Source organism: Hyperoodon ampullatus (assembly GCF_949752795.1).
Source record: "Hyperoodon ampullatus genome assembly, chromosome: 5".
Classification (NCBI taxonomy): domain Eukaryota; kingdom Metazoa; phylum Chordata; class Mammalia; order Artiodactyla; family Ziphiidae; genus Hyperoodon; species Hyperoodon ampullatus.
This window is the reverse complement of record NC_136918.1, coordinates 21,874,114-21,891,549: the sequence shown is the minus strand read 5'-3', so window position 1 is coordinate 21,891,549 and position 17,436 is coordinate 21,874,114. Positions and strand designations below refer to the sequence as shown.

Here is a 17,436-nt window from a genome sequence, read left to right as displayed (position 1 = left end):
TCAATCCAAGAAAATATAACAATTGTAGATATTTATGCACCCAACATAGAAGCACCTCAATACATAAGGCAAATGCTAACAGCCATAAAAGGGGAAATTGACCGTAATACAATCATAGTAGGGGACTTTAACACCTCACTTTCACCAATGGACAGATCAGATCATCCAAAATGAAAATAAATAAGGAAACAGAAGCTTTAAATGATACATTAAACAAGATGGAGTTAAATGATATTTATAGGACTTTCCATCCCAAAACAACAGAATACACATTCTTCTCAAGTGCTCATGGAAAATTCTCCAGGATAGATCATATCTTGGGTCACAAATCAAGCCTTGGTAAATTTAAGAAAATTGAAATCGTATCAAGTATCTTTTCCGACCACAATGCTATGAGACTAGATATCAATTACAGGAAAAAATTTGTAAAAAATAGAAACACATGGAGGCTAAACAATACACTACTTAATAACCAAGAGATCACTGAAGAAATCAAAGGGGAAATTAAAAAATACCTAGAAACAAATGACAATGAACACACGATGACCCAAAACCTATGGGATGCAGCAAAAGCAGTTCTAAGGGGGAAGTTTATAGCAATACAATCCCACCTTAAGAAACAAGAAATATCTCGAGTAAACAACCTGACCCTGCACCTAAAGCAATTAGAGAAAGAAGAGCAAAAAACCCCCAAAGTTAGCAGAAGGAAAGAAATCATAAAGATCAGATCAGAAATAAATGAAAAAGAAATGAAGGAAACGATAGCAAAGATCAATAAAACTAAAAGCTGGTTCTTTGAGAAGATAAACAAAATTGATAAACCATTAGCCAGACTCATCAAGAAAAAAAGGGAGAAGACTCAAATCAATAGAATTAGAAATGAAAAAGGAGAAGTAACAACTGACACTGCAGAAATACAAAAGATCGTGAGAGATTACAAGCAACTGTATGCCAATAAAATGGACAATGTGGAAGAAATGGACAAATTCTTAGAAAAGCACAACCTTCTGAGACTGAACCAGGAAGAAATAGAAAACATAAACAGACCAAGCACAAGCAATGAAATCGAAACTGTGATTTAAAATCTTCCAACAAACAAAAGCCCAGGACCAGATGGCTTCACAGGCAAATTCTATCAAACATTTAGAGAAGAGTTAACACCTATCCTTCTCAAACTCTTCCAAAATAGAGCAGAGGGAAGTACACTCCCTAACTCATTCTACGAGGCCACCATCACCCTGATACCAATGCAGGGGACATGGGTTCGTGCCCCGGTCCGGAAAGGTTCCACATGCCGTGGAGCAGCTAGGCCCGTGAGCCATGGCCACTGAGCCTGCACGTCCAGAGCCTGTGCTCCGCAACGGGAGAGGCCCCAACAGTAAGAGGCCCTTGTACCGCAAAAAAAAAAAAAAAAAAAAAAAAAAATCTACAAACAATAAATGCTGGAGAGGGTGTGGAGGAAAGGAACCCTCTTGCACTGTTGGTGGGAATGTAGATGGATACAGCCACTATGGAGAACAGTATGGATATTCCTTAAAAAACTAAAAATAGAGCTACCATACAACCCAGCAATCCCACTACTGGGCATATACCCTGAGAAAACCATAATTCAAAAACAGTCATGCACCACAATGTTCATTGCTGCTCTATTTACAATAGCCAGGACATGGAAGCAACCTAAGTGTCCATCGACAGATGAATGGATAAAGAAGCTGTGGCACATATATACAATGGAATATTACTCAGCCATAAAAAGAAACGAAACTGAGTTCTTTGTAGTGAGGTGGATGGACCTAGAGTCTGTCACACAGGGTGAAGTCAGTCAGAAAGAGAAAAATAAATACCGTATGCTAACACATATATATGGAATCTTAAAAAAAAAAAAAAGGTCATGAAGAACCTAGGGGCAGAACAGGAATAAAGATGCAGACCTACTAGAGAATGGACTTGAGGACACAGGGAGGGGGAAGGGTAAGCTGTGACAAAGTAAGAGAGTGGCATGTACATATATATACTACCAAATGAAAAACAGATAGCTAGCAGGAAGCAGCTGCATAGCACAGGGAGATCAGCTTGGTGCTCTGTGACCACCTGGAGGGGTGGGACAGGGAGGGTGGGAGGGAGGGAGACGCAAGAGGGAAGAGATATGGCGATATACATTTATGTATAGCTGATTCACCTGGTTATAAAGCAGAAACTAACACACCATTGTAAAGCAGTTATACTCCAATAAAGATGTTCAAAAAAAGTGTATACGGTTCAGAAACTCTTCTCATTTTAACAGTATTATGCCTCTATAGATCTCATAATGGAAATAAATATTTGCAGTGAAAAAATAGAAAAAGAAAGAAATATTTGGCAATTCTGTAAGGTATCAGGTTAATTTTTGTAGTCTTCAAAACTTTCCAAGGAATGTGAATTCTTATCAGGTTATAGGCTGACAACGACTGAACCTGGCTGGCTGCAGGGCTCCCCAAAACTTCCAAATGTAAGCCTTTGCCATTAAGCTACTGAAGACTATAGTAAAGAGTGGACAAAAATAGTAACCTATGTAGTTAGCATATACTGACAGGGCTGAGAAAACCAAGCTGGTTTTATGACATCTCAAACTTCACACTTTTGTAGGCCATGACAATAATTCCTTACATACCAGCACTAATGCCCCATTTCTGAGGCACCCTATAATTCCAGTTTCTCTGCTAATTCCAAGGAGGCAGAAGTTGTGATCCTAATTCTAACTCCTACAGAGATAAGGATCCCAAACAAAAATTCCCAGGGTCTGCAGACTTCCCTGTCTTCTTAATAGCAACAGAGAACACATCTCTCTCCTTCTGGGATTCCCTAATGCTGACAACTAAGACATCCCACTAAGAGAAAGTTATTATGATGGCCGTTTTTTCAGAGCCCAAAAATAACTCAAATATAAGACACAGCAAGATATTTTCATAGGTTATTTGAATTTTAGGAGAAATGAAACAATCAGACAAACAATGGGGGGTAGAGAGATTTTGTGCATTTGAACAAGCAACATACCACTTCAAGACCTAGGCATAGCCATACCATCATCTTTAAAGTTATTATTTTCAAAAACATGTCAAATGTATGTTTAAAAAATCAAAATAGGTCTTCCCTGGTGGCGCAGTGGTTGGGAGTCCGCCTGCCGATGCAGGGAACGCGGGTTCGTGCCCCGGTCTGGGAAGATCCCACATGCCGCGGAGCGCTGGGCCCGTGAGCCATGGCCGCTGAGCCTGCGCGTCCGGAGCCTGTGCTCCGCAACGGGAGAGGCCACGGCAGTGAGAGGCCCGCGTACCGCAAAAAAAAAAAAAAAAAAAAAAAAATCAAAATACATAACTTCTGAGTAGTCTAAAGCAAGACAAGAATTTTAACAGATAAAACCTATGGAAATTCAAACATCAATTACAATCTTCCAATGTCATAAATTTTACATAAAATTAAAGAGATTTTCTTATACATTCTTTCATTTATAAGGTTACCCATTAACACTGCTCAGTCAATTAAAAATAGCTTTGGACATAAGAAAATTCTGTTTCATAAAGTCTTCACATTCTATTTCTGTCAAGCTAATTACATGACGAAACTGCTGGCCAGAAAAATGAACTGTATTTTTAAAATGCCAGATAGTCTCCAAATTTCTAATCATGTCCCTTGCTTTTCGAGATGAGATAATTTATAGAAACAAATCTAATAATAAAAAACATAACTGATTTTTTAAAATGGGTCCTCAGAATAGTTAGAACAACGATCATAATGACCAAGATCTCATTCTTTAAGAAAGTTCTTAAGGATGATAAGTGCTATGCATTCAAAGGTGGATAACAGTAACCTCTCACCATTAACTTAGAACTTTGCAATTTTGGCATAAAGCTCAGGAACTTATAATAACCATGCGAGTAAAGGCTTTCCTATCCCAGGCTACTCCTCCAAAACAAAGCCCACCACAAAGAAAACATTTTTAAGATTAGACTCCAACAGAGACTTCTGCACTTAGCCCTGACGAGTTAACACTGAGCTAAATTGGCACACTGGTATGGAAAACAGGGTAGAGCCCCACCTCACTCCTTTTTCGAGGATTTATAACTTTTTCCACACCCTCTTACAACCAGTCGCCATCTCTTCCTCCCAAATCGGTACATGAGAATAGGGAATGTTTGGTTTGCACCTGCCAGATCCTTATCCAGTTCAAAAAGTTGTCATTCTTGCTAGAATAATGTCTCAAAAATCAAAGACTATGTAATATGTAGTCGGCTTTGTCAGATTACTATTTGTAATCTTTTCCAGGAATATAATAATACATAAATACTTAAAAAATAAGTGTGACAATATACTTAAAACATTTTATGCCAAAAGATTTCTTCCTACATGTCATATGACAGGTGTTGAGGAAAGAAAAAAAGGTACCATTCTATTTAAAGTAATGAAAAGCTTAAGGACTATGCACTGTTTATAGAACACCATAATAAAATAGATGATCTGTAGATATTTCAAATCAACTCTCCATGATGATATTAAATAATTTCCAAAACTTCATATAAACCTTTAAACCTGGATATTTAATTGAGTAAATATTTTTAATTAGCTATACCAAAAAATAGGTGTGTTAATTAGAAACTTCTCTTACTATAACTTTTATATATTATATATAATCAAGTATTTTTAAATCAGTAGGTTATTAAAATTATACTGTTTAGTGAACAAAGTTACAAAAGGATATAAAAAATATGAGCCCATTTTCATCAGAAAAAAATTACACACAATACATACACACCTAGGAAAAAATATGAAATGCTGTTTACCCAAGAGAATATAAATAAAAATTGTGAGAAGTAGAAATATTTTTCATGTTCTTTTCTGATAGACATTTTCTAACTTTCTACAATGAACATATATTAAACTATTTTAAAGGCTTATTAATCCATGTATATGAGAACATAAGCTAGAATAAAACTGAAGGTTCTTTTTTTAGAGACACTGTTCGTACCTACTTATTACTTCTGCAGTCCCAACTTTCTCACCAGAATCTAGGCAAAAAGGTTCAGTGAAACCAAAACAAGCCGGCAGTCCTGGCAGCGTAGAAGGCAGGGAGTGCTGCACGTTCCTACTCTCAACTAGGGGCAGCCTGCACCGTGCACTGACTCAAGGCAGCAAACACAGAAGGGTCTCCCCTGAGAGGTCTGTCAGCTTTTCTGACAGAAGCCTGGATTAATGGTCTCTTGCAGCTCCTGTTTATTAGCAGAAAGTGTCCCCCTGAATATTGTCCAGGCCACTAAAATTCAAAATATGAAGGTAAGGGGAGAGAGGGCAACTCCCCCTGCTTCAATGGGATGGCCCCATCCCTAGATCAAACAGGTGTGAATACAAACATCCTTGGCCTGAGAACAGAGAAACTAAATGAGAAAACTTCACTGATCACCTTCACCACAGCTATTATTACCACTATCTCTAGCTCTTGAAAAGAAAGTCACTCTGAGTAGAAATTCAGTTCAATCAGTGTTGCTGATAATATCCAGAAAAGAGATCAAGAAATCAGCTTCTATAAAAACAGTCCAGCAAACTCATATCTACACATTTATAAAAGTACTCTCAAGACCACAGATGAAAAGGAGAGTGATATACATTTGATACCTATAGGCTAACAGAATTATGCTCATTTTCAATGATGAAAACAAGGGGTCTTCTGATAAAAAAAAAAAAAAAGATTTAACCTTTTCTTATCTTGTATCTTCATAGTAATACGGCATCTTGTACTACAGTAATTGCACTAAGTATTCCACATTGAATAAAAATTAACAGTATGCCGTTGAAAATAATCAACTACAGGGCCTCCCTGGTGGCGCAGTGGTTGAGAGTCCGCCTGCCGATGCAGGGGATACGGGTTCGTGCCCCGGTCTGGGAGGATCCCATATGCCGCGGAGCGGCTGGGCCCGTGAGCCATGGCTGCTGAGCCTGCGCATCCGGAGCCTGTGCTCCGCAACGGGAGAGGCCACAACAGTGAGAGGCCCGCGTACCACAAAAAAAAAAAAAAAAAAAAAAAAAAAAAAAAAAAAAAAAAAAAGAAAATAATCAACTACAAAGAGCATTCTGAATAAATTTTCATTAAGGCATGATAGAATTGAAATCTTATGAGTTAAGTTTATTTGTAATTTATTTTATTGTCTTTGTGCAGACAAAGCACCAAACTATTTACAGTAAAAAAATAACGCCAGCACCCAATTATACCGGAATCTAAGCACTCAGGGCACATTTTCATCCCCACATAAAACTAAAGACAATGAAAATGCAAAATAAACCCATATTAAGATAAATATCCTCCACATATCTAAAAAAATTTTAATTCTCTCATTTGTGATTTATACATATGATGATGCCATAACTGACTTTTTCTAAAGTTCAAAAGCTGGCTGCCAGTTAAACAATGCATTATTGAGAATTCTTAAATTATAACAAAAATGTCAAAATAATATATTAAATCTATTTTAAAATATTAATCTATTTTATAGCACTTTTTGCAATATTGCTAACTTCTAATAAAAGAATATAGATTTAATATTTATCAAAGACTCAACCTTTATCAAGAATACTTCAACTACCAGAAAAGGAAAAAAAAACATTCCAATAAAACAAACTCCTAATTTCACAAAGAGTATGTACCAAGATCATTCTGTAAAAAGAAAGATTCTTCCATTCACAGAGTGGTCACCTGATATACAGCAATTTGAGACAATCGCCCATAGTTTGTTTTTCTGTGATAGAATGAATTGCTGCCAAAGAGGGGAAAGGAGATGGTTTGCCAGTTGGTGCAAAAAAGGAACTGAGCCACTCATCCACACAACAGGCACAGAAATCTCACCATCACCAAGCCAACAAAAGTGTGACCAGCAAAAGCTTAGCAACAAGCCTCTTTTCCTGTCTTCTGTAAAGACTGTCTCAGACTCCACATTACCCTTTTACAATATCTCCTCTTCTTTTCTCCCTCAAGGCTGCCATGCTTTGATATTCATTTCAGCCACATTTCACCCATATAACCACGGAGAGGGCCATGTTATCTACCCACCATTAATGTACCTCCAGAAATGCCCTCCCAAACCAAGGGACAAGGAGAGAGGTAGAAGATGAGGGATACTTAATATCATAAGAAATGCTTAAATGTCCATAGTGAAAATAAAAAATATACTTTCTCTAAAAACCATCCAAATCAGAAAGAAAAGTATAATTGTCACTAATTGCAGAGGAAATGATATTATGTAGAGAAAACCCTAAAGACTCCACCATAAAACTATTAGAATAAACAAATTTAATAAAGTTGCAGGATACAAAATCAATATACGAGAATCCGTCGTGTTTCTGTAAACTAACAATGAACTATAAGAAAGAGAAACTAAGAAAATCCTACTTATAATTGCAACAAAAACAATAAAAATTAAAATACCTAGGAATACAATTTTTTTTTTTTTTTTTTTTTTTGGCCACACGGTGCAGCATGGTAGCTCCCCGACCAGGGATGGAACCCGTGCCCCCTGCAGTAGGAGCATGGAGTCTTAATCACTGCACCACCAGGGAAGTCCCTACCTAGGAATAAATTTAACCAAGGAGGTAAAAGAACTGTATACTGAAAGCTATAAGACATTGATTAAAGAAATCGAAGACAAAAATAAATGGAAAAAAATTCTACGTGCATGAATTAAAAGAATATTGCTAAAATGTCCATACTTCCCAAAGCAATCTGCAGATTCAATGCAATCCCTATCAAAATTCCAACATTTTTCACAGAAATAGAACAATCTTAAAATTTATATGGAACCACAAAAGACCCTGAATTGCCAAAGCAGTCTTGAGAAAGAAGAACAAAGCAGGAGGCATAATTTAAAACTATATTACAGGGACTTCCCTGACGGTCCAGTGGTTAATACTCCATTCTCCCAACACAGGGGAACTAAGATCCCACATGCCGCATGGCATGGCCAAAACAAACCAACAAAAAAACTATATTACAAAGTAATACAGTAATCAGAACGGCGACATCATTTAAAGAAGACACATGGATCAACGGAACAGAACAGAGAGCACAGAAATAAACCCATGCGTATATGGTCAATTACCTTATGACAAAGGATGCAAGAATATACAAGGGAAAAACGACAATCTCTTCAATAAGTGGTGCTGAGAAAACTAGATAGCCACATGCAACAGAATGAAACTGGACCCCTATCTTACACCATACACAAAAATTAACTCAAAATGATTAAAGACTTGAATGTAAGACCTGAAACCGTAAAACTCCTAGAAGAAAACATAAGCAGTACATGCCTTGACATCAGTCTTTGCGATTTTTTTTTAACTTGATCCCAAAAGCAAAAACAAACAAGTGGGACTACAACAAACTAAAAAGCTCTGCACAGCAAAGGAAACCATCAACAAAATCAAAAGGTAACCTAGCAAATGGGAGAAAATATTTGTAAATCATATACCTAATAAGGGGTAATATCCAAAATATATAAAGAACTCATACAAGTCAATAGCAAAACACACACACACACACACACACACAACCCAAAAAACACCAATTCATTAAAAAAATGGGCAGAGGATCTAAATTGACATTTTTCCAAAGAAGACATACAGATGGCCAACAGCTATATGAAAAGGTGCTCACCATCACTAATCTCAGGGAAATGCAAATCAAAACCAAAATGAGATATCACCTCACACCTATCAGAATGGTCATTATCGAAATAACAAGTATTGGCAGAATGTGGAGAAAAGGAACCCTTGTATACGTTGGTGGGACTGTAAATTGGTGCAATCCAGATGTAGAGAACAAACATATGGACACGAGAGGGGAAAGCCGCGGCCGCGGGGGGGTGGGGGTGTGATGAACTGAGCGATTGGGATTGACATGTATACACTGATGTGTATAAAACCGATGACTAATAAGAACCTGCTGTATAAAAAAATAAAATTTAATTTAAAAATCAAAAAAAAAGAAACTACAGACTTGTATGTATGTTATAAACAGGAGAATTTTATGGTATGTAAATTGTATCTCAATAAAGCTGGTTAAAAATTTTTTCCTTAAAATAAATAAATAAATTGGTGCAGTCACTATTTAAAATAGTACGAAAGTCCCACAAAAAATTTAAAATAGAACTACCATGTGATCCAGCAACTCCACTCCTGGGTATTTATACGAAGAAAATGAAAACAGTAATTTGAAAAGATATGTGTATCCCCATGTTCACTGCAGCATTGTTTACAACAGCTGAGACAAGGAAGTAACATAAATGTCCATCAATGGATGAACGGATAAAGAAAATGTGGTGTTTATATACAATGGAATATTATTCACCCATAAAAAAAGAATGAAATCTTGACATTTGGGACAACATGGGTAGATCTAAAGGGCATAATTTTAGTGAAATAAGTCAGAGAGAGAAAGACAAAAATACTGTATGATCTTACTTATATGTGGAATCTAAAACAAAACAAAACAAAAAAACCGAACTCATAGATACAGAGAACAAATCAGTGGTTGCCAAAGTTGGGGGGAGCGGGGAGATAGGTGAAGGTGGTCAAAGGTACAAACTTCCAGTTATAAAATAAATAAGTCCTGGGGATGTAACGTACAGTAAGGTGACTATTGTTAATAATACCCTGTTGTCTATCTGAAAGTTGTTAAGAGTTGATTTTTAAAGTTTTTGTCACTAGAAAAAAATATTTGAAACTATGTATGGTGATGAATGTTAACTAGACTTATTGTGGTGATCATTTTGCAATATAAGAAAATTTTCTCAGACAAAAGAAGTGAGCGGGGCTTCCCTGGTGGCGCAGTGGTTGAGAGTCTGCCTGCCAATCAATGCAGGGGACACGGGTTCGAGCCCTGGTCTGGGAGGACCCCATATGCCGCGGAGCAACTGGGCCCGTGAGCCATGGCCGCTGAGCCTGCGCGTTCGGAGCCTGTGCTCCACAACGGGAGAGGCCACAACAGTGAGAGGCCCGCGCACCGCGATGAAGAGTGGCCCCCGTTCGCCGCAACTACAGAAAGCCCTCGCGCAGAAACAAAGACCGAACACAGCCATAAATAAATTAATTAATTAAATAAAAATTTAAAAAGAAGTGAAAATACTGATTCCTTGATTTTTTAAAAACGAAGAGGGGTAAGACAAGTGTGTGTGTGTACACTCATCTAAGAGCTTACCATACCATGCGCAAAGCACTGTGGGAATTATATGATTACTCTCATTCCTCATAAAAGCTCCATGAAGTAGACACCATTACTAATGACTCTCTCTTTTTTTTTTTTTTTTTTTGCTGTACGCGGGCCTCTCACTGTTGTGGCCTCTCCCGTTGCGGAGCACAGGCTCCGGACGCGCAGGCTCAGCGGCCATGGCTCACGGGCCCAGCCGCTCCGCAGCATGTGGGATCTTCCCAGACCGGGGCACGAACCCATGTCCCCCGCAACGGCAGGGGGACTCCCAACCACTGCGCCACCAGGGAAGCCCCATGACTCTCTTTTTACAGCAAGGAAACTGAGGTCTGAAGAATGTAAGCTAACAAAGCTAGTATTGAAGAAGCTGAGTTACGAAACCAGGTGATGTGATTTCGTAGCCCATACTCTTAAAAGGCATCACACAACATTATTCAAGATACATACACCCTTAAAGGGAAGTGTACTCCGTAGCTTTTTGTGTGAAAGTAAAAGAAAGGTCAGTGGAAAGATATCACGGTATAAAAGACAAATTGTTTTGGTTGTTACTGTCTTTAAGCCAGGGGAATGTGTAAACGATGGTTAGGAACATAGGCCTGGTTTAAATCCCACCTTTGCCTTAGTCACATGATTAACAGTTTGTTACCTAATCTGTAAGCCCCTGTTTCCTTCTCTGCAAATGGGAATAATTAAACCGATCTCGCCTCTTCTTTAAAACTGAGTCCTATTTATATTAAGATTATTAAAAATACAAAAGAGGTTTATTATTTTTTAACGTACTTAGTAAAATGCAACTGTTGCTACCACCCAAGTATTAAACATATCTGAACTACTGATGGACACACCCACTTCTATTCAGAAAAGTTAGCAGTTTCTAAAAATTGTTCTCATTGTAACTGCAATTAGTTACTTGAGAATGTATCTAAAGTACACTGTTATGTAACCACTTGTCCTAAGAATGACAGAAGAATTTTGAGGAAGTTAGTATGTCAATTATCTAACTGGTTAACAATAACTGAGGCTGGATTATGTATCCAGCTCTTTACTAAAAACTATAAAGGATATATGGTCTCTGACTCCAGGAGTTGATAATCTAATTGTTAAAAGTATCACACATGGAAGTTATATTAAAAGGAAAGATATTTATGTTTTATGCTCCAAAAGGGTGACAGAAAAAGATGAGTATAAACTGGAGGATAAACGTTTGGTGAGACCCTGAGCTAGCCTTGAAGAGTAATTAAGATTTAGACTGGTAAAGAGAAAGAGGCATTTCTGTTGAAAGATAAGCATGCAAAGTGACAAAAACAAACATGATGCCCAGGGGACAGGTGAACAGGTAAATCCAAATATGAGGACGATATGGAATAAATTTCAATTGTCACATAGTTTATAAAAGAAGTGGCTTGAAAGTCTGGTTGAGGAGTTTAGACTTGCAATAAGCCACTATAACAAAGTTTTTAATACAAATCTTTAAATAATATTTAAATATAGTCACGTTTCCTAAATTAGAAATATTCACAGTCAAAACAAAGTATGTTTTATATTTCATTGAATTTTACTTTTAAAAAACTCCAATGTCAATAGTAGTTTTATATTTAAGAAACTTACATTTTAGAGGTGAATACTGAAATATCTACAGATAAACTGGATTTGCTTTGCTTCAAGATAATGAGAGGGGAAAGGTGGGTGACCTTGAGCTATAACTGCTGAAGCTTGATGATAGAGGGAGTGTCCTTATACCATTCTGGCCACCATAATTTTATAGGCTTAATATTTTCCATTACAGTTCTTTTTTTCCCTTAATCTACTAAATTAGAGTAGTACTAGGAAAAGATCAATATCCACATAGTGATTGACTGTATTCTAATAAAACAAAATTTGTTTTTTGCAACCACTTAAACATGATAAAATACTGACTGAATGAATAGATTATTAGGGTCTACAAATCAAAGCTTTACAAACCAGGGACTTCCCCGGTGGTCCAGTGGGTAAGACTCCGCGTTCCCAGTGCGGCGGGGGGTGCTGGGAAAGATCACTGGTCAGGGAACTAGATCCCACGCGCCGCAACGAAGACCCGACTCGGCCAAAATAAATAAATAATAAATATATATAAATAAACATTTTTTAAGAAAAGCTTTACAAACTAAAAGTTAATTCAAGAAATTCTGCTTGCTTCAGAGAAGCTTTCATAGCTGTTGTCAATTTTAACTCAAAATAGTTTTACTACAGTACTTATATTTTTCACTTTTTTTTTTTTTTTTTGCGGTACGCGGGCCTCTCACTGCTGTGGCCTCTCCCGTTGTGGAGCACAGGCTCCGGACGCGCAGGCTCAGCGGCCATGGCTCACGGGCCCAGCCGCTCCGCGGCATGTGGGATCTTCCCGGACCGGGGCACGAACCCGTGTCCCCTGCATCGGCAGGCGGACTCTCAACCACTGCGCCACCAGGGAAGCCCTCACTTTTTAATTTTTTAAAGTATCTTGTTAAGATACTGCGAATCAAACACAAACCCAATGCACTATTATAAGGAGAAGTTAATAATCTTAAACCACTTTGCTTTGTGGTTTCAGAAATGTAAACTTCTGTGCAGTGACAATGTTAACACTACCCTGTAGCACACATCCCAACACAAGTTACTACCAGCAACACATGGCATTACCCACCCCCACCCCCTAAAAAGAAGAAAGATAGCAGGGACTGATTCAATTTTTACTTCTTCCTGTTACCCACAAACAAGTAGCAATATAACATGTTTCAATAAAGCAGGCAAAATTAACCCTCTTCAGAAATAGATGACCTCCGCAACAAACTCCTGAACTCTTGCAAAGGAATAATCTGCTTTCACTCTGGCTCAAAGATATTTTATGTAAAAGCAACTTTACTCTTCTCAGTGTGTATTTCTTGAATTTCACCGATAAAGACAAACATTTATTAAGCCCAGCAATGTGCTATGTATATTACTCATTTAATTATCAATGCAACCTTATCTTACAGATGAAGAAACAGGCTTAGAAAGATTAGGTCCCTTTGTGCAAAGTCCCAGTGATTACGTGTCAGGCAGGATCAGAATCTACATCTATATGATACCAAAGCCCATGCTCATAACCACCTCCCTATATTGGCCCCCCATAAAATTAAACTATGGTCTATGGTCAATGGTGTAAAATATGGACATAAAGATGCTCATATAACCTGACAAATTTAAAGCAAGCATCAAATCTTAAAGTGGACTTAGGGAGTGGTTATCTTATTAATAAATTTCTAATTCAACAAGAGGATATAATTTATAAATAAAAGATTAAGTGGGCTTCCCTGGTGGCGCAGTGGTTGAGAGTCCGCCTGCCGATGCAGGGGACACGGGTTCGTGCCCCGGTCCGGGAAGATCCCACATGCCGCGGAGCGGCTGGGCCCGTGAGCCATGGCCGCTGAGCCTGCGCGTCCGGAGCCTGTGCTCCGCAGCGGGAGAGGCCACAACAGTGAGAGGCCCGCGTACCGCGAAAAAAAAAAAAAAAAGATTAAGTGATTTTTATTTCTTATTTTACTATATTTCCCATATAGGTTTACAGTGAGAAAATACTGAATCAGTAAGTCAATTTTAGTTACAAATGAATTTTTCTGATATTGAATGACACCCTCTAAGTTTCACGAAATTTCTTCTGTAAATGAAAGGAAATTTTCCTATTGAGATTGAAAGAGAAAGTGGTCATTTCATTAGCTACAAAGTTAAGGAACAGTAAACAGAAATATTGCTTTTAAATGTTAAAGCTAACCAATTCAATCTTGGAGCAAAATGTTTACCGTTACGGAGAATCAGAGGTCCTGAGAGGAAACACAGATGAGGCCTCAACACTTCCAAACCGTGAATGAGAACCATCTGGCTAACTCCCATTTTCCGAAGTTGTTTGATTTTAGTAAGGAGGGTAAAGGCCTTCTTTTGCATTTATGCAAACCTCCCCCTCCTCCCCCCGCCGCCCCACCCCATGTTCACATGGACGGCTAACTTACTATCTGACGTTTATCTCTCTCCTGGCTCTAATCTGTTCCTACTTCCTACATTATTGAAGTAATACACAAAATTCGGACAGATCCAACAATGACAGTCTGGCAAGTTAGTCTGCAAAGCATCTTGGCATGCAAACATAAATGGTTAAAATATTTTCCTGTTAGCGGTACAACTCACCTAAACCTCACCCAACCAAAGAGAAAATGAAGAACTTAATAAAACTGCCCATATGAAAGTCTCCTTGGGTGTTTTGGAAAAGAGAGGTGCATCCAAAGTCCCCTAAGCGCGCGCGCGCGCGCGTGTGTGTGTGTGTGTGTGTAGGAAGTGACCCTGGTCTGAACTCACTGCTGAGCCAGTGAAATGCGGGTGAATTATCGATCCGCCGTGAGAATCGGATCTCTCTAGGTCTTCCCTCTACTACTTGCCAGCAGCAGGAACCGAGCGCCGAAATGCTCTGACTCCAGGACAAATCACTTGGGTCACCTCGGCGACACCGTCCACGCAGCCCCCCGCCCATTTCGCCTGCGAAGCTGACGCAGGTAAGCGCTTTTAATAATCCCCGTGACAGACGTACGAGCTACAGGGTATTCACTGCTGTGAAAGAGCCATCCCGAGCGCGCTTCCAACCAAACGAGACCCTCGGCACTGAAGTGCACACGGCTGCAGCCGCAAACCTCACCAAATCCATTCTTCCCTGAGACGTGAGAGCGTCACACATGGTGGCACTTACAGCACACGCACACGGGCCCGCACCTCTCTCCCGGCTTCTCTTAAGACACGTTTGGAGCAACCGCTGACCCACACGGACACACACGCACCACTGCCATCCCCACCATCTCCTGCCCCACCGCCCTGCAAAGCCTGCGCAACAGCAAAGAAGATGAAGCGGGGGAGCCCCCCGTCCTGCTCACGGTCTGTCCCCCAAAGTTTCAAGTGCACGCTGCGCGCCCGCAGCCCGAGCCCCCGCCGAGGCGGAGAAGAAAGAAAAGGGGCGGGCTCGGGGTTCCGCCGGCAGGCGCCCCGACGGGGCGCGCCTCTGGGGGCCCGGATTTCCCCGTCCTCCCCCACCCCCAGCAGGATCCGCCGGGCGGAGCCCCCCACCGCCGCCCCGGAACAATGCCCCGGCCCGGACCCCCGCCCCGCCGCCCCCACTCACCACCCAGGTCAGCGCCCCGAGGCCGCCGGCTCCCGCGCCGCTGCCGCCGCCACCGCCGCCCGCCTTGGCCATGGCGCGCTTCTCCGCTCCCGGCCCGAGGCCGCCGCTCCGCCTCCCGCGGGCCGCCCGGCCCCGCCGCTCCGCACCGACCGCGCGCCCGCCGCGCTCCTAGCGGCGCCGCCCCCCGTGCCCCATCGCCGACCCTGGGGCGGACGCCCGGCCGAGCCCGCCGAGGAGGCCTCGCCGCCCGCCGCCCTCAAACTCGAGGCGCGCGGCCGCGGCGCCCGGGCCTGCGCGGCCGCTGAGGAGGCGGCGCCGGAGCAGGAAGCGCGGAGGCCGGCGGTGGGCGGCGGCGCTGCTTCCTCCCCGCCGGGCCGGCCGAGGCCCCGAGCGCGGGCGTCCGGACGCGGCGGGGACGCAGCGGCTCCCTGTCCTTCCTCAGGCTCCGCGGAAGCCGCCCTCGGGGAGCGGAAGCGGGGCCGCCGCCGCCAGCGCCTAAGCCGCTTGTGTCGGCCGCGCCGCAGCTCGACTTCCTCACATGCACTCGCCGAGAGGGACAATAAGCGGAGCCGCCGCGGCCGCGGTCGCCTCCCTCCTGTCCGGCATAACACCGCACACACTCGCACCCCGGGGAGGGCTGGGGAGGCCGGGGGAAGGGCGGGCGGGAGCGGCAGCCGCCCCGCTGTCACTCACGCCGCGGCGCCCAATCGGCGCCCCGTCGGCCAAGCTCTCGGCCAATCCAAAATTCCCAAGCCCCCGGAGGGGCGGGACCCGAGCGGGAAACGTCATTGCGGGTAGCAACCGAAGGGAAGACTTGGGGTTTTTTGTTTGCGTGTGTGTCTGAGGGTTTTCCGTTTGAGGGCAGAGCAGGGGGCTGCAGTCAAGGGTCGTTTGACGGCGGCAAAGGGAAAAGGTCGACTTGGCCTTCGGTCGATTTTAATCCCCCGAGCGTGCCGTTTACTCTAGCCATGAGGGCGAAACCCAGGCCCTTCCTCGCCCGGGGCCGTGGGAGGGGGCGGGGAGGGGGCAGGAAGCAGCCGGGAGCCGCCGTCCCAAAGGGAAAGTATTTTTAAAGAGCGGTTGTAAACCGCAGGCGGGACGTTGCAGATCACTGGTGCAAGGAGGGCCCCGTGACCCCGGCCTCCCGAGGCCCCGAATGGACGCTGCTGTGGAAGAATCCTCTGCTCAGGCCTCCCCTCCTCCATCTCCTGCCGCCCTCTCCTCCCCTCACCGCGAAAGAGACCCGGTGTGTTTCAAGAAAACTGCTTTTAAAGAACTTAAATGATACGGGACGCACAGAGAACGTTCCCGGGAAAGAATGCCCGGTGGGCCGAGGGTTCCGAGTCTACTCTTTGTTGACCTCTCTTTTCTGAACAATGAGGACATATCACTGTCACGTTTCATTCTCTTCTGTCCAGAACTGTGCCTTCTGTCTCTAAGAGTACGTTTAATTCTTTAATGTCCCAGTGCACGCACCAAGGAATCATGTCATTCACATCAAAGCTTTCTAAGGAAGAAAATTACCCACACAGCCGCAGCACGGTCTGGCAGAGGAAGATGGCTTGACTTTGTCCTGCTTTTGGATGGAAATTCATGCCACACTCCGCCACCCTGTACCAGGCTCTGCCGTGGGCTCAAAATAAAGCCGGGGCCCCTGATTTCAAGTCACTGATAGCCTGGCTTGTGAGACAGGCTAAAAGGGAGTCAACTATCACCAACATGCGTACTTGAGGGCATGAAGTGCCACCAAATCGTTGGGACAAGAGAGCTTTTTAAAAAGATGAAAACCTTATTGCTGCCTCTTGGAAAGGTGTTTTTGTGAACTTCCAACTGTGCATTTCCTCTCAAGGGAAAACAAAAATGTCTCGGGTCACAGCTTTCAACTGACTTCTGAATCCAAAGAGGAGGAGAACTCTGAAACATGGAAATAATTTAGACATAGTTTTTCTTAATTAGCTCTCTAGCGGCCATATAATTTTGGCATATTTGGGACTTTAGTTCAGAACAGTGAAGCCTTTCTTTACCTTGAACTTGAGGTGCCAGCTTGTAAATCAGA

The 17,436-nt window shown here is 42.1% G+C and overlaps 1 protein-coding gene across 2 annotated transcripts in view; it reads right to left on the bottom strand.

Moving 5' to 3' along the window:
- Positions 1 to 15,452, bottom strand: part of TOP2B (DNA topoisomerase II beta) — a gene marked incomplete at its 5' end in the record, with an annotated part of 65,445 nt that extends 49,993 nt beyond the window's left edge. For both annotated transcript variants that reach the window (XM_079704491.1, XM_079704492.1), the window contains one exon: positions 15,381 to 15,452. In XM_079704491.1, the coding sequence (XP_079560617.1) occupies positions 15,381 to 15,452 (72 nt within the window). The remainder of the gene's footprint in view (positions 1 to 15,380) is intronic.
- Between the last annotated feature and the right edge of the window lie 1,984 nt (positions 15,453 to 17,436).